We start from the raw sequence: 21,951 nt of genomic DNA, 5'->3' as shown, positions 1-21,951 counted from the left end.
ACCCCAGGACATCACAGGAGGTGTCAGTGGGGCTATGTCAAGGGCAGGCTGTCCCCACGCACTCACTCGCCATCACTCCTTCTCTAAGACTGTTTTAGAGGAAGGCAAGGAGTATCAGAAAAGCCAGTGGTTGGGATTTCTAGGACAGCTCCTAATAATATAAATCACCCAGACTTGATTGGAAGATGATGTAGAATTGTGACTCAGCATCCTTTTTCAGCGTCTCTTGACCAAAACCTGGCCTTGAGGGATACTCAGTGCTGCTCACTGTCTTAACGGGCATTTTGCTGAAGAAAAAGGAATGGCAACTCATTCTTGCATCCCCAGGTTGATAGAATGTATAGGTTAATGTAAGATAGAATGTGTGAAAGTAAATCTTTTAAAAAGGCATTAAGCCAACATGGTGGCATGGTAGGCTCATCCACCCATTACTTGTGACCCTAGCATCCCATAGCAGAGAGCTGGTTTGAGTTCTGGCTGTTTCATTTCTGATCCAGCTCCCTGCTGGCATGCAGTACAGATGATCACCTGGGTGGGACTCCAGGATGAAGTTCCAGGATCCTGGCTTTGGCCCGGCTCAGCCCTGGCCTGAAGGTCCATTTGGGGAGTGAACTAACGGATACAAGATTCTGTGTATGTCTGTGTGGGCGGGGGGAGAATTCTGCCTTTCAAAAAATATGTTTCAAATAAATAAAGGGACATGATGAGGGGCATATCAGGGTAAATTGCCACCTGGCCTACTGGCTCCAGCTACTCAGCTTCCAATCCAGCTCTTTGCTAATGCTGCTTGGGAGAGTGTACCATGGCACAGGTGTTTGGGCCTCTGCCCTCCTTATTAGAAGACCTGGATGGAGGTCCAGGGTCCTGGATTTGACCTGGCCAAGTTCTAGCTATTGCCACTGCCTAGAAGAGTAAATATACAGATGGGAGTGCTTTACCTTCCAAATAAATAAACAAATCTTAAGCAAACAAGTGAAAGTTGCATGATGTGAGTCTGGTAGGTATTCAGGTCCCGGTTACAGCACTAACCCCTAGTGGGAGCTTTGGGCAAATCACCTAAGTGGGAAAAATAATGACATCTCTTCTCACACCATTATTGTTGCCTGGCACAGATAAGCATTACTGAAATGCTGTCCTTTTCAAGTGCACGGCAGACACAGAAAGTGAGGCCCAGAGAGGTAAACTGAGGCACCCTCACAACCTTGCAGTGACAGGCAAGATCATAGCTGAGATCTTTAAATAGCGTTTAGTTCTGTGATTACAAACTTAAGAGAACCCCGGATCCAAACTGCCCTCTGAGTGGTTTCCTGGGACCTCAGGCCAGGCCTCACCCTCCAACCCTATAAAGAGTGAAAACCCATCTTCCCAGCTCTCTTCCCCTGACCCGGGCAGCCCTGCTGGCCCACCACCCCAGACCTCACTCTCCTAGGTTAGTCGTCTGGTGACTTTTCCAGCTGGGGTAAACTCTCCAAGTCAACACACCTGGAAGTCAGTCATGTTGGATCAATAACCCCTTGCCTCTGAATAACCATCTCAGTTTTCCTCCGGGATCAAATTTGGGGTTTGAGAAATGAAGAATTTTTGGAAACAAGGGCCATTTCAGTAAGTGCGGTGAGCCAACATGTATGTCTGTCAAGGAAGATATGAGAAAAAAGTAGACGCTCCTTCCATCCGCTACCACCAGCCCTTCATAAAATTAGACTTTTTTTTTTAAGACTTATTTTATTTTTATTGGAAAGGCGGATATACAGAGAGGAGACACAGAGAGGAAGATCTTCCGTCCGATGATTCACTCCCCAAGTGAGCCGCAACAGCTGGTGCTGAGCCGATCCGAAGCCGGGAACCAGGAACTTCTTCCGGTCTCCCACGCGGGTGCAGGGTCCCAGGGTTTTGGGCCGTCCTCGACTGCTTTCCCAGGACACAAGTGGGGAGCTGGATGGGAAGCGGGGCTACCAGGATTAGAACCAGCGCTCATATGGGATCCCGGGCGTGCAAGGCAAGGACCTTAACCACTCACCACTGCGCTGGGCCCATAAAATTAGACTTTCACAGCACACCAGTAGAAGCACATGACCTTGGCATCCAGCCCAAAGGCCATGGTCCTTGTGCGGCTTGTGTGTCCTTGTGTGTCCTCCCCAGGGAACAGCCCACTCACTGCCCCATGCCCACACTCCAGGCACACGTTCTTGAGAAAAGGTGATAGTGAAGACCATTGGATTTGTGTAATTCAGCAAACAACTCCCCCTACTCAGGGTGCTTCCAGTGGGAAAAACTGACTTTCTCCCGGAAGTGCACTCCGCAGCCCAGCCTCTCCAGCCCTGGGCTTGCTCCTCTCACCCTGCCCAGGTTTCCAGCAAATTGACACTGCTTTCTCTTTTTCTCTCATCTCGGTTGCTCTCGGCAAAGATCTGGCTTATATCTCAGCGTGCCTCTGAGTGTGTTCCCCTACCCTACAGGACTTAGTGCTGTGACCTCGGATGCTTATTGTAAAGGAAGTCATTGTGACACCTGCTAATGCTGTTTCTTCCCTATCAGAACTCCCCAGAATATTTCGGGGAAGAGGTGCTTCTTGGTGATGCTTAAATTCCATTAAGGGGTCCAGAGACTAAGCTGCCAGTTAAGAATTTAGAGGCCGGGACTAGTGTTTGGCACAGGGGTTATAATGCTGTCTGATGTGTCCATACCAATGCCAGTTCGTCCTGGTTCTGCTTCTGATCCAGCTGCCTGCTAATGCACACCCAGATGATGACTCAAGTACTGTGGTTCCTGTTATCCACACTGAAGACCCAGGTTGGGTTCTGGGATCCTGGCTTCAACCTGGCTAAACCCCACTTATTACCATTATTTGGGGGGAACGAACCAGCAAAGGAAGACCTAGGTGTCCACCAAGAGTTAAAACCATAGTCTGTAGAAACTCCTGTCTTCTAGACAGCGGGGGATTGGGGAGAAGAATTTGAAACATAAGACAGAGGAGTAGCAGCAAGCCAGCCAACAGAGTTTGATGAGGTCATGCAATCAACAGGTGGGATGGGCAGCTTGTCAGAAAGACTTAGAGGATGCTCAATCTAAATCCAGAAACTGGAGTTTATATGGACACGGGGCCACTTATCCCTGCTGTTTCTCCTTCCCACTCCCTCTTTTGAGCTATTGCTGGACAAAGAGCTTTCTGGGCATGAAATTTATTCTAGGGTTTTATTGCCCAGTTTTATCTAACCTAGTAGTGCCAACAGCCCACCTGTAATAGGGTCAGGAGGCTTTTCCTGGATGTCTCCAGGCTGAGACCACCTGTGAAACTAACAGGGACATGGCAAGGTTTTGATGTTCAAATGCTGCTCTGCTTGCCAGGCACGCTCTGAGGGCACGGGGACTTCTTGTCTTGTCCCCTTGACCTCCCCAACACACGTAGGCTAATGGACATGTCCCTGTCACGGAAAGTACACAGCCGTGGACGCATCATGGAAAGGCTCGTGGACGGGAGCTCGGAGCAACCAAAAGGTGGAAAGAACCCAAATGTCCATCAGCTAGTACACGGGTCAATGAAATGCAACAGCACAGCCATGCAATGGAAGGTGTTTAGCAAGGAAGAGAAATGAAATGCTAATACATGGAGCAAAACAGAACCGGGAAAGGATGCTCAGCGAAAGACCCTGATTCTGTTTATGTGGAATATAAATGAATCTGTATGGATAAAGTGACCAGAGTAAGTCCAAAGAGACAGAGGTAGCTTAGCATTGACAAGGACTGAAGAGAGGGGGAAACTGAAATCAGAGAAAGGGTTTCCCCTTAGAAAATGGGTTTATTCTGAAATTGAACAATGGTAGGAGACTAAATTGTATACTTCAGAGTGATGGGTTTTCTGCCATATAAATCATGAGGGTACTTCAAAAAAGGTCATGAAAACCCCACATGATAAAACACACACATACACACACACACACACATCCAGGGCCTGGCGCAATAGCTTAATGGCTAAACCCTCACCATACAAGTGTCAGCATCCCATATGGGCATCAGTTCATGTCCCAGCTCCCCCCATCCAACTACCTGCTTATGGTCTGAGAAAGCAGGGGAGGACGGCCCAAAGGCTTAGAACCCTACAACTGCATTGGAGACCTGGAATGAAGCTCTTGGCTCCTCGCTTAGGATAAACTCAGCTGCAGCCTCTGGGGAGTGAACCAGTGGATGGAAGATCCTTTTCTCAGTCACTCCTTCTCTCTAGAAATCTGATCTACCTTTAAAAACCTACATCCAAACTTCAAATTTATGATATCTTTTTAAGATTTGTTTATTTCATATAACTTATTTTTTATGATGTTTACATAGTTGATTAGGGTGGGAAGGGTCGAGGGTTAGGGGAAAGTGGGCGAGACCACTATACTCAAAGTTTATTTTTTTTTCTTCTTCAGGTGTCTTGGGGAAAGTAGAGGGGCAAGCTTTTATTGTTTTTCCACGAACTTTTTGAAGCAACCCCACATGCCTTGGGTGAATTATGTCTCATTAAGAAAAAGAGAGATGTCAGGGAATGGCAGAATCCAAGCTGGAGCAGCCATGGGAGCAGCGTGGCAGGGTTGGCATTGGGTGCTGTCTTGGTGGGGCCTTGGGTGAAGGCTGCAATGCTGCCCCATGTGTGCTGAGCAGGGCTGCGTGTCCCAAGGACAGATGGAGGGCCGCGCCTGCGTTTCCAGTCCCCTCGCCAAGGCTGCAAATGAGCATATCTGTAGGCGCCTCCAAGCGCGGAGCAGAGAAAGATGCTGAAAGCTGCGAACATCTCTGCTGCTTGCCATGCTAGGAGTGGAAATTGGCCACAGCTACCTCGAGAAAGAGGGAATTTGGGCAGGTGTTTGGCCTGACAGTAAAAGACAGCGGTTAGGATACCCATGTCGCTGCAGCTTTCTGCCAGGGCAGACACTGGAGGCAACAGCGAGGGTGCCAGTGGTTGGAGTCACCGCCCGTGGGAGAGCTGCATGGAGTTCGCCACTCCCAGCTCCCGGCTCCAGGCTGACCAGAGGCCATTGCAGACATTTGAGCTCTCTCTCTCTCGCTCTCTCTCTCTCTCTTTCTCTCTTCCCTCTCTCTTCCCCACCCCGCTTTTCCCCTTCCCTCCTCCCAAATAGGTAACATTAAAGAGATTTTATTCTGTAACTTATCACCAAAGCGCATGTCCCCTAAGCCATGACAAAACATGATCACCTAACCATGGAACACAGCTATTCTGGGACAAAGACAATCTTATCTTCAGAATAGTTGTAGAGGGTCCAGTGCTGTGGTCTAGTGGCTAAAGTCTTTGCCTTACACGTACTAGGATCCCATATGGTCACTGATTCTAATCCCAGCAGCCCCACTTCCCATCCAGCTCCCTGCTTGTGGCCTGGGAAAGCAGTCGAGGACGGCCCAAAGCCTTGGGATCCTGCATCCGTGTGGGAGATGCAGAAGAGGCTCTGGGCTCCTGGCTTCGGATCGGCTCAGCTCCAGCTGTTGCAGCCACTTGGGGAGTGAATCATCGGATGGAAGATTTTCCTCTCTGTCTCTCCTCCTCTCTGTGTATCTGACTTTGCAATAAAAGTAAATAAATAAATAAACCTAAAAAAAAAAAAAGAATAGTTGTAGAAAGTGAGGCTTGGCTTAATGACTTAATGGACCTCAGAGTATGGGTTCTTAACACTTCAAGAGTGTGTCTCCCACAGACAAGAAAGAGCAGTGACGTGGGTCGAGTGATCCTGTGCTTCAGTTCCCAGGCTGTCCCTTGGTCACCTGCTGCCGTGGCCATGTTCATTCTGTACAGCCAGTGTGTGACCTGCATCCATTCTGTCCTAGAATGTGATACAGTCAGAACATCTGGAAAGCGTGAGCACATTGAAATTTTAACTGCGAAGTGGGATTTTTGAATACCATTTTCGGACACGATTTACCTGTCTATTGACCTGTGTATTTATTTGTTTGAGAGGTGCAGTGAGAGAGAGAGAGAGAGTGGTAGAGAGAGGCGGTGATCTCCAGCCACTGGCTCGCTCTCCCAGTGGCCGCAGTGGCCGAGGTGGGGTCAGAACTCCGTGCTGGTCTCCCATGCGGGTGCAGGCACCTAAGGACTTCAGCCGTATCTCCTGCTCTCCCAGATGTGTTCACAGGATGTTGGATGGAAAGCAGAGCAGCCAGGACATGCTCTCCAATGGAGCACGCCAGCGTTGTAGCTGGTGACTTCATTCACTGTGCCACAATGCCAACCCCCTTAAAAGAAACGCAACTGTCATAGGAAGTCAGTGTATTAGTCTGTGTGAGTTCTCTTGAATTCATTCAATATATAATAGTGTCCTGGATGCACATAAATGTTCTTTATATTTTTTTTTAATTTATTTAAAAGGCAGAATTACAGGGCCCGGCGCGGTGGCGCAAGTGGTTAAAGGTCCTCACCTTGCACGCCCGGGATCCCATATGGGCGCCGGTTCTAATCCCGGCAGCCCCGCTTCCCTTCCAGCTCCCTGCCTGTGGCCTGGGAAAGCAGTCGAGGACGACCCAAGGCTTTGGGAACCTGCACCCGCGTGGGAGACCCGGAAGAGGCTCCTGGCTTCGGATCGGCATAGTATCGGCCCGTTGCGCTCACTTGGGGAGTGAATCATCGGACGGAAGATCTTCCTCTCTGTCTCTCCTCTCTGTATATCCGCCTTTCCAATGAAAAAATAATAAAAATAAATCTTTAAAAAAAAAAAAAAAAAAGGCAGAATTACAGGAAGAGCTTGAGGTCTTCCATGCACTGATTCACTCCCCAAATGACCCCAACAGCTGGGCCAGGCTGAAGCCAAGAGCTAGGAGTTTCTTTCAGATGCCCCATCTGAGTGACAGGGGTCCAAGCCCCGGGTCACCCTGCACCGCTTTCCCAGGCTACTAGCAGGGAGCTGGCTCGGAAGCAGAGCAGCTGGGATTAAAATCAATACCCATATTGTATGTCTTCATTGCAGGTAGTGGCTTACTCCATTTCAGCCACAATGCCGGCCCCTACGTGTATGTTCTTATGGCCTTTATTTAAAGTCAAATTTGTCTTTATCCTTATTATTTAGATTTGCAAAACTGCCTGTGTTCCTGTTTGTGGGCACTGCAAGTGTTTTATCAACTCTGAAGTCTCTAAGTAGGTAGATCAGATGTCTCAGTGTTAACCTGTGGCATAATTCCCCATGTCTTTTAATCCTACCTTAGCAATCCCTGCCAAAAGTTTCAGATGGTTAAAAAAAAAAAAATGTTTTAAATCTCTCAGACTTCAGTCCCCTGGGTGGAGAGTTCCAGTGGCTTTCCATTTGCTATCTAATTTTATCCTCACACTTCGATGAAGGAAAGGATACCCAAGTGGTCTCTTCCGGGAAGATCGCCCCAGCGTCTGATGAGTGGTCCCCTCCTCTGGATCCTTGCTAAAGGCTGTGAGCACTGGGACTTTCTAATTTTTTCTAAAATTCAACAACAACAACAACAAAAATATGGAATTGCATTACAGTTCATTTCAGTGCAAAAAGTATAAGAAGTTTTCAAAAAGTTTATGGAAATGGACATTATGAAAAACTTCTGCATTAGATTTCAAAAATGTTTGCATGAAAATGCACTTACCTTTTAGTTCTATTTTCCTTGAACTTTTTGAATTACCTTCATGTATGTATAGTAAAATATAACAGACAAACCACTGGACTTGTGTCATAGCAATTCAAGCTGCCACCCATAGACCCCCTAAGTCCCAGACAGCCACAAGTTTGAGTCTTGGCTGCTCCACTTCTGATCCATTTCCCTGCTAATGGCCTGGGAAAAGCAGCAGGAGATGGCCCAGGTGCTTTGCATCCCTAGCACCACTCAGGAGACCCAAGATGAAGCGTCCAGGGTCTCCGGCTTTGGCCTGGTCCACCTCTGATCATTGTAGCCACCTGAGGAAGGAACCAGTACTTCATGGAAAATCTCCATCTTTAGCCTTCGCCCAACTCTGACATTTGAATTAATAAATCAATTTCAAAAACAGAAATCCCTTGATTTTTGATGCATTAGATCTTGTGAGGAATGGAAGCCTCTGCTATGCAGACCCAGCTGTAGTAGGTCCATAATGAAGGAGCGTGTGGTTGTTCTGATGTAAGGGGCAGTGAGGAGCCCAAGCTCAACCGTGGACCTTGCGTGTCTCCGTACTGGCACTCTGTTGGCTCCGGACAGCCAAACAGGTTGTGCTTCAAAAACCTGTGCCAGTTTCCAAAGCATGTAGCAGCAGAACTTACAGCAAATACCTAAGTAAAATGATGTCTTGTCAGAAAAAAATAGATTAAAGCAAGGTGTTGCCTTAGAGTAGAATTTATCTGAGATGTTGTCTGGTAACTTACTGAGCTCAAGCAGACCGTGGCCATCCTGTGACAAACAAAGCTGGCATTCCACGCTTGAGGGTGACAAGGTGCACCGCCCAGGCTACAGGGCAAGGGAGGGTGTGTAAAGGTTCCCAGTGTGTGTGCGTGAGGAGTTGCAACTGGTAGCAAAAATGGGGGCTTTTTAAAGTTAAGGAGACACGCCAGAAATGTTCTTCCAGTTGCGTTCTCAACAGTCCCCTACAACTCTTCATGGCTCTTACGTGAAGTCGGATCAGGATTGTTATGATACCACTAAAATGAGTTAAGTTTTTGTTCACTTATTTTTCTATTTTTTCTTTTATTTTGACAATCTTTACATAGTTAATTAGGGCACAAAGGTTCAAGGGCTACAAGAAAGTGGGTAAGACTATCATTTGCACAACTTTTTTCTATATCTAGGGTAAAAGGGGAGGTAAAGAGAGTAGCCCCACCCAGTCTCCCACCCCCACTTATTTTATTTATTTGAAAAGTAGAAAGAAGGACGGAGCTAACTCATCTGCTAGCTTAATCCCTAAATGGTCATAACGGCTGGGGCTGAGCCAGGCCAAAATCAGAAGCCAGCAGCAGTTCAAGCTGCATTGCCCACACAGGTGGCAAAGACCTAGCTGCTTGAGCCATCTGCTGCTTCTCAGGGTACATAACAGCAGGAAGCTAGGATAGAGAGCAGAGCTGGGACTCACACTCAGGCACTGTGATGTGGGGTAACCCAAGAACAAAAAGATAAATAATCCAATTTTAAAATCAGCAAAATGTCTGAATAGACATTTCCCCAGTAAAATAGACAGATGGCTGATAAGCTTTGCAAAGATGTTTGAGCATCTTTAACCATTAGGCAAATGTAAAACAAACCACTTTCCAATCACACAGATGGCTAAGATGAAAAAGTCAGATAAACACAGATGTTGGTTAGGAGGTAGGGAAACAGGCGCTCCCATTATTGACGGGAGTGTGAAATGGTGCAGCCACTTTAGAACACAGTCTTGTGGATCAAGAGAAGTTAGACGTGGGGTTATCGTATGGCCCAGCAGCTCCACCCCTAGTTATATCCCAAGAAAACAGAAAAGTACATCCACAGGAAGTTCTGTACAGATGTTCCAAGTTGCATGACTCACAATACCACAAAGAATGATGAACAGGTGTACAAAATGTAATGGAACCACTTTAATGGATGCAAATGTGGTTTAATTGTAAGAGAGTGAGGTAGCGATACATGCTACAACAGATAAGCCTGGAGAGCATTGTACTGTATCAGTGTCAGACGTGAAAGACCACATGCTGTATGATCCCGTGTGTGTGAATAGTCCAGAGTTGCCCAGGGCTGAGGAATAGAGTCAGGAAGTAGTGTTATTGGATGCAGAATTTCTCTTTAAAATGAGGGAAATGTTAAGACAGTGTTGTTGAGATGGAACCAAAAATAATAATAACAATAATAATAATAAATATCCATGAGATATAGTTCCCACTGATCTTTGTTGGTGAGATGTGTCTCTTGTAGGCAACAATTTTTTTTTAATCCGTTCTCGTAATCTGTGATGATTGATTGATAGATTTAAACCATTTACACTCAGGGTTACTATGAATGGGTGGTTCTTCACTGACTCATAGATCATACAGGAGCATCATTTTGTTCAAGAAGGTTCTTGATTTTCTTTTTCATTTCTTCAGTGATGCATGAATCATGCAGTAGCATGTTATTTAACTTCATGGCATTTTAAGTTCTTTTTTGCTTCCTGTTGTTGGTTTTGTTTTGTCGCTTTCCGTTGAAGGGGATGCACAGTAACTGTGTAATGGAGACTGTCATCTTCAGATGTGAGGATACAATGCAATGTGCATCTCTACTACAGGATCAAAGATGGACTCCCAGTGAAACTGTTAATTCTATCTTGACAATAGGATGCTGGACTCTCTGCCATTGTCCATGCCCGCAATGATGGACTTAGGACTGTTTATGAAGAACTATGCTATAGTAATAACATAGAGGAACTCAGGCGGGGGAGGAGGGGTTTGGGGAGGAAATAAGGGAAATCCTAGGGCCTGTGGAACTGTATCATAAAATGATAAAATAATTTTAAAAAGAAGTAATGAAAAGGCTCATAAGAAAGAAGAAAATATAAAATGAGGAAAATGTTGACAGTAACCATGGAAGTGGCTCTACAGCTCTGAATATGCAAAATAGCCATGGGCTTCAAATCACAGCACTTCAACTTGAAGTCGCACTTCAAACTTGTTCAGGTTTAACTTGGGCTCTCTCAGAAAAGCTAATTTGGAGCCTGCTGATCACTTAAATCTACTTAATCTCGTGTAGTATGAATTCTGCTTCCTTTGGGTGCTGCCTGTACTACTGAGAACAGTCGCTACAACAGCCTTAACTGTTCAAATTTTAAATGTGCTTACTAGTCTCTCTTATCAGAAAAGAAAGAAAAAACAAAGATAAATAGAAAAGCAAAAAGAATTGATTTAGAGTTCTCAAACTAACTGAAACTGTGCCTTCCATTTGTAAAATTATTATTTGTGAAATTTGACAGGTATTTTCTTTTTTTCTAAAAAAGATTTATTTGTGCTCACTTCGGCAGCACATATGCTAAAACTGGAATGATACAGAGAAGATTAGCATGGCCCCTGCACAAGGATGACACGCAAATTCGTGAAGCATTCCATATTTTTTTTTATGAAACTGTGTCATAAAATGAAATAACTGTAGTTTAAAATTTAAAAAGAGGGCCCAGCAGCATGGCCTAGCAGCTAAAGTCCTCACCTTGAACGTCCCAGGATCCCATATGGGCGCCGGTTCTAATCCCAGCAGCTCTACTTCCCATTCAGCTCCCTGTTTGTGGCCTGGGAAAGCAGTCGAGGACGGCCCAAAGCTTTGGGATCCTGCACCCGTGTGGGAGACCCGAAAGAGGTTCCTGGTTCCCGGCTTCGGACCGGCATAGCATCGGCCGTTGCGCTCACTTGGGGAGTGAATCATCGGACGGAAGATCTTCCTCTCTGTCTCTCCTCCTCTCTGTATATCTGCCTTTGTAATGAAAATAAATAAATCTTTTAAAAATAATAATAATAAAATAAATAAATAAAATTTAAAAAGAGAAAATGCGAGGTAGCAATAGCAAAATGGGCAATAAAGCAGTTAACAAGCAACAACAACAACAAAAGATTTATTTTCATTTGGAAAGCAGAGTTACAGACAGAAGGAGAAACAAAGAAAGAATTTTCAGCCGCTGGTTCACTCCCCAAATGGGGGCAGTGGCAGGAACTGAGTTGATCTGAACCTAGGAGCCAGCAGTTTCCGCCACGTCTCCCACGCGGGTGCAGGGGTCCCAGGACTTAAGCCATCCTCTGCTGTTTTCCCACGCCATAAGCAGGGAGCTGGATGAGGAAGTGAAGCAGCTGGGATATGAATTGGTACCCCTATGGAATGCTGATACTGGCAAGCAGAGGCTTAGCCTGTCCCACGACTGTGCCAGCCCGGAAAGCTGCATTTTTTAAGATAGGCAGCTGTCTTCTGATAAGTTTATATCAGAAAAAGCGTTCGTAAATGGAAGGAATGAAAACCCTTCCTGAGCATAGTGAAATTGCTTTTTTACACCAATATCTAGTGACCCCATCACGACTTGGTGTCCACAGAAAGTGATCTTTGAAAATACAAGCTTCGTCTTGCAAGGATATCAACTTGGGGCAAAAGCAAACACGACTGTTTGCTTCCTAAAAATTTTATTCTCATGCATGGGATGCGCTTGTTTCCCATTTTATTTGATCTAATAAAAAAAAAATGTGGTTAAGAAAATGGAAGTAAAGATTCTTTATCCAGCTGTCGGAGGTGGGAGATAATTGTGAAGAAGCTGCTACACTATGACTTTGTGCTGAGATACCAGGCAGTGACTAAATCTATCTGCTTCTAAGATAAGACTCAGATTGTTTTGCCAAAAAAGGCAATGTATTGGCCTCTGTTGAACGTGTTTTGTGACACCTCGGGTCTATAGTACAAGAAGACACTCAGTGTGAGTTGGGCCTGGGTTGGAGGGGAAGTTTCTCATTTCAGTTCTTCCCCCGGAACACGGAGTGAGCTGAACAACTCCCTGTCGGACCGTCCCACAGTATCCACAGGAACATCCAGATGTTTGGTTCCCTTACACAAAAGGCCATGGCGTTTGCGTATAACCTGCAGTCCCATAAACTTGATATTCCCTCCAGATTCCTGATCAGAACTGGCATGGTGTGCATGCCATCAGAGCAGTTGCTGGACCGTGCTGTCTCAGGAATAGTGACAAAATAATGCAAGTTTGCTCTCCAGCTGTTTTCTTTTCTTTTTTTTTTTTTAAGATTTTTTTTTTTTTTTTTTTAATTACAAAGTCAGATATACAGAGAGGAGGAGAGACAGACAGGAAGATCTTGCATCCGATGATTCACTCCCCAAGTGAGCGCAACGGCTGATGCTATGCCAATCCGAAACTGGGAACCAGGAACTTCTTTCCACGTCTCCCACGCGTGTGTGCAGGGTCCCAAGGCTTTGGGCCGTCCTCGGCTGCTTTCCCAGGCCACAAGCAGGGAGCCGGATGGGAAGTGGAGCTGCCAGGATTAGAACCGGCGCCCATATGGGATCCCGGATGCGTTCAAGGCGAGAACTTTAGCTGCTAGGCCACGCCGCCGGGCCTTCTCCAGCTGTTTTCAATCTGCAATTGGTGAAGTTCCCGGACATTGGGGATCTGTGTGTCTGGACTCTCGGAAAGTGCCCCTCACCTTGCAGTCCCCAGGCCGTCCTCCATACATCGTGAACCATCCTCTCCATGGAGAGGACCGGGGGAGGGGGAAGCGGGGCTTGGGTAGCTGTGAGAGATCCACACAGGGCGGAGAAGAGAGGATTGACCCCCAGGAGCTCCCAGGAAGCAGGAGCTTTGCTGAGCTATAAATGACACTGATGAATTGGCAGTGTTTTTGCACATCAATGTAATTGAAATGTAGTTGGCATTCAACCCTTTTACCCCAAATTCAGTCCTGAAAAAAAAAAAAACACTTTCTCTTGCAAATGTGCGGATATCTATTATTAAGTGCTGTTTGGCAGATGTTATTTCGACGATTTTTTATATTGGAGACATGATGAATCATGGTCACTTAGAGAAGGAGAAAACAGCCTATTGGTTCCTGGAACATGTACGCCAGCATCCTTGCTGATTCAGTTTATCAAGAAAGCTCAGTCCGAAACTATAGAAAAACAAACGAACGAACAAAGTCTGCTTTATAGTGCTCATCCCCTCACCTCGTACTCGGTAATTGTGGAGCCCGTTTGCGAATTGAAAGATTCCAGCCCGGCACCATCAGACAACAGAGGAAAGTATCTCATGACTTGATTTAGAAGAATGTTAAGGTTAGTTAGCACTTTTCAATATACGTGCTTGGGTCCTCTTTAGACGGCTATTTCCAAGGAATCTAAATGCTGTAAGGGTACATCATACAAGCACAGAAGTCTTAAGCAACGCTCCGCCTGGGTACAGGAGTCTGTGCGTTCTGCAGGGAGGTGCTGGGGACACCTCTTTTCCATGAGGACTTGCCGAGCTGCCAAGTTCCATTTCCTGCGCTAGCTTCCAACATCACCCTCCCTGGTGACCAGGCAGGTGGACGTGTGTGTCGCAGCGCTGTTGTTGTTGCTAGACCTGTTGAGTCCGTGGATTATCCATTGCACTTTCTTCCCTCATACCTGAATTGAACCCAGAAGATTCTCAGGTGTGATCAAAATGGCCACGAGAGCAACGTCTCTTGATAATCACCCCGAAAGCTTTTCCTTGTGCTTGAGCCACGGGAGAGAAAGCACCCACCCCGAAGTGATGCTGAAAGTGGATTGTAAGGAAAGGGGAACTTAAAAGACCGGGCAAGGGACAGACAGAGACAGGTGAGAGGGGGTCATCAAGGGTAACGTCTCAGAAACTGACCTGGACCCCCCTCTCCAGGTGAGCCCTAGGGGGAGGAAGTGGGGACGGGCAGAATTGCATCCAGTCACTTGGAGGAGTTGAGGAATGGGTTTCAGACGTTTTACCCCATGTCAAAGAGACACTGGATGCCTGAGCGGGGAGCTCAGAAGAGAAACTTGTCTAAATGGGAAAGTAAGCATCAATAGCTCTACATCCCGCTGGGCACCATGGGGATGGCTGGGGTTGGCAGGCGAAGATGAGTGGGGAGGGTGTGCGGGGATCGTGGGCAGCGGGACTCGGTCACTGCTTCAGCAAGTGCAAGGAGAGCAGGGGCACCATGAGAGGCAAGGTCAGCCCGCTGTCCTGCATCCCAGCCTGCCCTAAGACACGTCTCCTCAGACTCCGCCCTCTTCTGTCTGTCCAGGCGGGAGAGGAAGGGCTTCGTCTAACCTCGGTAGCTCCAGTGAGGGTGGCTTCTCCTGGCGACCGCTCTTGAGCTCCTGCAGCCTCTCCAAGCTCTCAGTGGAACAGTGGATGCGCCAGACGCTGCTTTGAAGTCTCAGGGGATCATCCTTCAGCATTCCTGCTAACTTCTTATTGGAATTCCCCTTGGCTTCTTTACTAGTCTCCAAGAAATCCATGGAATATAATTTTTTTTTAAGATTTATTTTTATGACAAAGCCAGATATACAGGGAGGAGGAGAGATAGAGAGGAAGATCTTCCGTCCAATGATTCACTCCCCCAAGTGAGCGCAACGGCCAGTGCTGTGCCGATCCGAAGCCAGGAGCCAGGAACCTCCTCCACGTCTCCCACACGTGTGTGCAGGATCCCAAAGCTTTGGGCCGTCCTCAACTGCCTTCCCAGACCACAAGCAGGGAGCTGGATGGGAAGTGGAGCTGCTGGGATTAGAACCGGTGCCCATATGAGATTCCGGGTGCATTCAAGGCGAGGACTTTATCCGCTAGGCCACGCCCCATGGAAGTAACACAGAGCCCCTGGGCAAGTTCACGTTGCCACAAGATCCATGTCACTGTGAGTTCCATGCAAAGTTCCCAGAACCAGCCCCAGAAATGCTTAATAAATGTGCATGACAATCTGGTCACCATCCGAGGGTCTCATGATTATGTCCCGAAGAAGCTCACCTAACTGGCACTTGGCCCTGTGACAACGTCTGATCTGCCTGCCTGATCCCAAAGCTTTGGGCCGTCCTCAACTGCCCTTCCCAGACCACAAGCAGGGAGCTGGATGGGAAGTGGAGCTGCTGGGATTAGAACCGGTGCCCATATGAGATTCCGGGTGCATTCAAGGCGAGGACTTTATCCGCTAGGCCACGCCGCCGGGCCCCATGGAATATAATTTCTAACACAGATGTATGTTGTTGCCCCTGGGCAAGTTCATTGCTTCCTGTTTCCCGGCCTGTGAATTGAAGTTGCCACAAGATCCATGTCACAGGGTTGGTAAGGATAAAATGAGTTCATTCATGCAAAGTTCCCAGAACCAGCCCTGGTACAGAAATGCTTAATAAATGTGCATGACAATCTGGTCACCATCCGAGGGTCTCATGATTATGTCCCGAAGAAGCTCACCTAACTGGCACTTGGCCCTGTGACAACTAAGGAATGTGAACCAAAGAACTGATCTGCAAACTGGGGAAAAAAAAAAAAAAAGCCAAAGAAGGCCCCAAAGGGGGAGAGAAAGGGTTGGTTCTGAGCCCCCTGCTTCAGCTTCAAACAGATGGCATTCTTTTTTATTGATTTTGCACGCCCCATTCTAGAAAAGTTCCATTTGGAAAATAGGGTCTTATTGTTTAGCAAAGGAGAGACAAAAGGAATCCTGGCGAGGCTGCTGCTAGGGAGGATGAGAGCCTCGCCCTGTGTTACAGTAAAGCCTTGCTGTGTGGAAGAGCACCTGCCAAGTGCGACTGTGCTGCCTGCTTCTACCCCGGATCCCATGCCAGGCATGCGCCCTGGGCTATGACTGCTCCCCACAGGGAACACAGCTGCAGCCCCAGGACAGGGGCTTGGCAAGGCTCCATGGAGCAGGACGGGAGGACCTCAACAGGCAGAGACGCTGTGGACAGCAGATGCTGGCAGCCGGAGCCACATTCACAGAGTTCCCACCATGCCCCTCCTCACAAATAACGAGCACCTTCCGTGCTTCAGCCCACTTTGTTTTTCTTTTTTTAAGACTTATTTTTATTGGAAAGGCAGATTACAGAGAGGAGGAGAGACAGAGAGGAAGATCTTGTGTCCAATGATTCACTCCCCAAGTGGCCACAATGGCCGGTGCTATGCCGATCTGAAGCCAGGAGCCAGGAACTTCTTCCGGGTCTCCCACGTGGGTGCAGGGTCCCAAGGCTTTGGGCCGTCCTCAACTGCTTTCCCAGGCCACAAGCAGGGAGCTGGATGGGAAGTGGAGCTGCCGGGATTAGAACCGGCTCCCATATGGGATCCCAGCACGTTCAAGGCGAAGACTTTAGTCACTAGGCTACCATGCTGACACTGCAACCCACTTTGACTGAAAGCCAGCGGGCAGAAATTCTGCACACTCCCTTAGGGAGAGCAGCAAGAAAATCACATCTTTAGAGTTGGTTTTAAGAAGATGCATGGGGTGGGCCCAGCGCCATAGCCTAGTGGCTAAATCCTGTGTGGGAGACCCGGAAGAGGCTCCTGGGTCCTGGCTTTGGATCGTCTCAGCTCCAGCCGTTGTGACCACTTGGCCAGTGAACCAGCAGACAGAGCTCTTTATGTGTCTCTCCTCCTCTGTGTAAATCTGCCTTTCCAATAAAAAAAAAAAAAAAATAAGTAAATCTTAAAAAAAAAGTGGTGTGGGGTGCAGCCAGCATGATGGCTCCCCAGACTAACCTTCCACCTGCAAGCACCAGCATCCTATATGGGTGCTGGTTCCAGTACCAGCTGCTCCACCTTCAATCCAGCCCTCTCCTTACGACCTCGGAAAAGCAGCAGAGTATGGCTCTGGTCCATGGGACCCTGCACCGGTACGGGAGACCCAGAAGCTCCCGGCTTCCAGCTCAGACTAACCCAGCTCTGGCCATCGCAGCATTTTGGGAGTGAACTGGCGACCTGAAAATCTTGGTCTGTCCTTTCTGTAAATCTGAATGGGCCGAGGAGCAAGCTGCCACAGGCAGGAACCCAGGGCAGGGTGCCACTCTGGGTTGGGTTTGATCTGCAAGCACAGGTGGCTCTCAGCAATGATGTCAGCCAAGCTTCTTAGGGCACACTGAGCCTTCTTCCAGTTCGTTCCTTCCGTTCTGGAGGAATCTTCCCCAAGACCTGCAGCTCACACTGCCGCCAGGGAAGATGGAGCCCTAAAAGGGTTTACACAGAGTTCCGACGGTCTCCACCCCCTCAGCCTGCAGAACCTGGGGGTGACAAGCCCCGCCTGTCACGAGTGTGAGTCAAGATCCTAGCATGCGTATAAAACATCAGAATCACGATTCCTGGAGAGCTCCCGGCCACGCTTGTTGGTGGCCGAGCCCAGCAGCCGCGGCACCGCTGCCATGACCGGCGCAGTGACCGACTCCTCGCCTCGGCCACGGTGCCGGACTCGAACCGGCGGCCGCGCGCGCCGCGCCCTAGCCCGCCCCGGCGGCGCCGCCTTCCGCCACGCAGGCCCCGCCCCGGCGCCGCGTTCTGACGTCACCGCCTGCGCCGGGCGCAGCAGAAGCAGGAAGTGGGACCAAAACAAAGGAGCGGCGGCCGGGAGGCGAGCTGCGTCTTCTCGTCCCGGTTCCGCGCCCGGCCGTGGCCGCCGACCCCGCGGGAGCGGTTGCGATCATGTCCAACATGGAGAAACACCTGTTCAACCTCAAGTTTGCGGCCAAAGAACTGAGCCGGAGCGCCAAGAAATGCGACAAGGAGGAGAAGGCCGAGAAGGCCAAAATTAAAAAGGCCATCCAGAAGGGCAACATGGAAGTGGCGAGGATCCACGCCGAGAACGCCATCCGCCAGAAGAACCAGGCGGTGAATTTCCTGAGGATGAGCGCGAGGGTCGACGCGGTGGCTGCCAGGGTGCAGACGGCCGTGACGATGGGCAAGGTGACCAAGTCGATGGCCGGCGTGGTGAAGTCCATGGACGCGACGCTCAAGACCATGAACCTCGAGAAGATCTCGGCCCTGATGGACAAGTTCGAGCACCAGTTCGAGACGCTGGACGTGCAGACGCAGCAGATGGAAGACACGATGAGCAGCACGACGACGCTGACCACTCCCCAGAACCAGGTGGATCTGCTGCTCCAGGAAATGGCCGACGAGGCCGGCCTCGACCTCAACATGGAGCTGCCGCAGGGGCAGACGGGCTCGGTGGGCACGAGCGTGGCGTCGGCCGAGCAGGACGAGCTGTCGCAGAGACTGGCTCGCCTCCGGGACCAGGTGTGAGGGACGCGGTGGGGGCAGCGGGGCGGACCGGACGCCGAGGCCCGTGGCCCTGGGGGAGTCGGCGGCCCGTGCCCCGGGGGTCCTCCGCCAGTGCCCCTGGGGGAGTCGGTGGCCCTTGCCCCTGGGGGAGTCGGCGGCCCGTGCCCCTGGGGGTCCTCGGCCAGTGCCCCTGGGGGAGTCGGCGGCCCCTGATCCTGGGGGTCCTCGGCCCTTGCCCCTGGGGGTCCTCGGCCTCCGCAGCCCGTGCCCCTCAGTGCCCAAGGCGCTTGTCCCTTGGGGTCCGCGGCCCTCTTTACCTGCGCTGGGAACGCCAGCCTCTCGCCACTCCCAGCTGGAGTTTAAAGTTCTGTATAGCTTGTGACGACGATGTGTATTTTTATAGCCGCCTTCTAACGACTAGCTAATTTGGTGTTTACAGATCGTTGGAAATCGAACAACGCTCTGGTTTCCGTGTGTTCAGTGTAATCGGTACTGTCTGGGTTGGGAGATGCCGCCTGAACAACTCCGGAAGGGGAATGGGTGGTTCCTTTCATGCCTCGTGGGGCAGTGACTCAGTGACTGTAGGTTTCTGTGTATCCTTCATTTTGCTTGCCCCTCGGAACAGCACTGCAATTGACTATTGGTCTGTTCTCAGAACTTATACTAAAATGATCGGAGAATTCTTGCGCATTAACGCTCTGGTGCTGCCTAAGTTCTGTTCACTTCTCATAGCTTGAGGAAATGCCACCGAGCCTCGGGGGTCAGGAACAGTTAGGGTGCACTTTCTATTTACCCGTTGTTTTTTTTTTTTTTTAACAGACAGAAGGCTTAAGGTTGGACAGTTTCGCTTCAAGCAACCCTCTCAGCACCTTGCTGGTTATTTTTCTGGCTCACACCTGAGTCTTAACAGACTGTGTTAATTAGCATGGCAGTCATATGACTCATTCTAGCATTGCCAAAGAACTGGTGATTGTCAATTGCTTCCGGAAACCCTTGGGACTCTGTGTGTGCGTGCGTGCTTGTGTGTGTGTAGGTTTTGTTTGGGTTTCTTTAACCAAAAGCAGAAATAAAATTAGAACTGCATTTTAGGTTCTAATTATTTGCTTTTTTTTTTTTCTTAAAGCAACAATTATTTAGGATACTTGATAATGCAGTTTGAAATGTTTTCTCCAGCTTTTGAGATCTCGCATATGACTCTAGCCAGCCGGAAGTCTGGGAAGAAAGGATAAGATGGAGTTGGAAGGACAGAGATGGAAAGAGACCCAGCTCTGGCACTGTGTGTCTTAACAGGCACAGGCAGTGCGTGTGTAGGCCCCACTTTCTCCCCACCCCCTCAAAACGTGGCCATTCACCTCACCAAGGACGCATAGTAACTTCGTCCTTTCCTTCACAGGAAGATTTCTCTACAGGAGAATTACATATTCTAGAAAAGAATTATTGACTGTTCCACATTCTTTGAAACATCCATAATAACCAGGTGTTCACCATTGTAACATGTCTTCCCGTGTGGGTGAGTGTTCAGGAAAATAAAAAAGTAATCTGTATGCTGAGGAGGACAACCTCTGGGGACCTCTGACTGGAGGCTAGTCCGTGTGCTGGAAGGGCCACCCGTTGGTCACGGGCCCAGCATCCTCTCTCTAGAAGGCCGAGTGTCTGCTCGCACGCAGGTTGCATTGAAGGAGAGGGGCAGGAGCCAGCACCCCACCTCTAGACTGTAAATTCGCAACAAGCCTCAGAAACAGCTGAGTGGCGACACCTTTGGCAAATTTTAAATCCCTTTTCTAATGCAAATATTCCCAACAAAATATATTTTGTGAGATTAAACGATACTTGTATATGCTCAGACTTTCTTAAAAATGTTCACTTCATACTATATGGATGTACATTTTTATGAATCATAAAGGTTATTTTCAAAGGCACTACGGCCCCATGAATTATTTCCTCACTTCTGGAGTTGATAAAACACTGAAATGTAAATCATATAAATTTATCAAATAAATAAATAATTCTAAGCTTTACTGTGAATGCGCGTGCCTCCTATTTAAGAATTCAGAGCCAGATTGAGCTTGGAAAGCATCGTGTGTCTTTCCAAGTCGGCACTCAGGTCTCACCACCAGTGTGTGTTTGGTTGGCATGGCATGTTGAGGCCTGTTTCTTGAAGCCATGCCTGTTACTTCCTTAAATGTAATTGTTTCTTCATGACAAGTTTTGTTGCTGAAATTCTCCAAGGTCAAAGACATAGGGAAGGTGCCCAGAAAGGCTCCAGCTCCGAACAGGAAATGATTCCATGTTCCATGCAAGTGCTAGCACTGCTTTCAGCCATAGATCTGCCTTTGTTTGTCGACCTTCAAAGGCGCCATGTCTAGCATGTAGTTAGAACTGATGTGGGAGAACCTGAGTGGACTAGTGCGAGGATTTAACTCTTTCCCCCCCACACCGTTGGAAGGCTCTTGTGAGAGCTTGCCCTTCCCAGGCTCAGCCACAGTCTATCCTGCTGCCTGAGGGGGAAAAAAATTCCTAAGATAAGCACTGGCAGGCAGCCTTATTAACTGAGTATAGTACAGAAATCGGCCAGCCAGCCCCACTAGTGCAAATTTTGTGTGCAATATACACCATACCCAGGTAAGCTAAATCCCAGGCCTGACAGCAAAAGGCTGAGCAGACCCTTGTAATTTTGTTTTACAGATTAACTGACTGGAATTAGCAAACTGTTGGCTTCATTTGCCCAGGTGTGCTAAGTTCCTTTAAGAGTCAGACCAGTGGCTGTTTTGGTCTGGATTCCTACGGCTGGTACAGAACCCCGTGGGCTGCTGCTGGCATGCTGCTTACAGCATGACAAGGGGCACAGGAAAGGAAAGCCAGGGCTATGAGTTCCCCAAGGATGGGTGCCTTACAGCAGCTGCCCAAATGTCGGCCTGTTGCTGTCCTGCAGTGATGGACTTGGTGCACGGAGCCGATAATAACACGCGTGGACTCTGACTGATGGTCGAAAGCCAAAGTTTATTAGTGGCATCAGACTTTATACACTGAGGGTCATATGGGATAAGGGAGGAAGTATTGAGCTTATCAACAAAACCCATCAACTGTTTCTATACTTTTGTTTGGAACTCCTTTTGTATATTCCACCAAGTGTTCTCATTCACATGCTGTCACTCAACTGTTCTCATACAAATGATATCCAATCAGGTATACAAAAGGTGTCTATTCAGTTGTTCTCATACAAATACTATCCAATCAGTTGTAATCCTGTGCTCGCTGACCTTCCAGGGTCATAATGTCCTTCTACATTTGCCCCAAGTTTGTGTGAATGGTGG

General features: G+C 48.5%; 2 protein-coding genes and 1 non-coding gene across 5 annotated transcripts in view; all 3 read left to right on the top strand.

Moving 5' to 3' along the window:
* Window positions 1–21,951, top strand: part of LOC121167804 (guanine nucleotide-binding protein G(olf) subunit alpha) — a 145,819-nt gene that overhangs the window by 106,288 nt on the left and 17,580 nt on the right. The window lies entirely within an intron of this gene.
* Window positions 10,915–11,021, top strand: LOC121167814. The gene has a single exon (XR_005885651.1). It is a non-coding gene; the product is annotated as a U6 spliceosomal RNA (small nuclear RNA).
* Window positions 17,951–20,658, top strand: LOC121167805 (charged multivesicular body protein 1b). The gene has a single exon (XM_040997449.1). The coding sequence runs from the start codon at window positions 18,059–18,061 to the stop codon at window positions 18,656–18,658; it is 600 nt and encodes a 199-aa protein (XP_040853383.1). The 5' UTR covers window positions 17,951–18,058; the 3' UTR covers window positions 18,659–20,658.

This window comes from Ochotona curzoniae, unplaced genomic scaffold (assembly GCF_017591425.1).
Source record: "Ochotona curzoniae isolate NIBS_2020 unplaced genomic scaffold, NIBS_Ocur_1.0 patch432, whole genome shotgun sequence".
Taxonomy (NCBI): Eukaryota; Metazoa; Chordata; class Mammalia; order Lagomorpha; family Ochotonidae; genus Ochotona; species Ochotona curzoniae.
Note: the sequence above shows the minus strand (reverse complement) of the source record. Positions and strands in the feature narration are given on the sequence as shown.

Excerpts from the sequence above, each read along its gene's own strand:
- LOC121167805 (XM_040997449.1), top strand. The coding sequence starts at position 18,059 with ATGTCCAACATGGAGAAACACCTGTTCAACCTCAAGTTTGCGGCCAAA.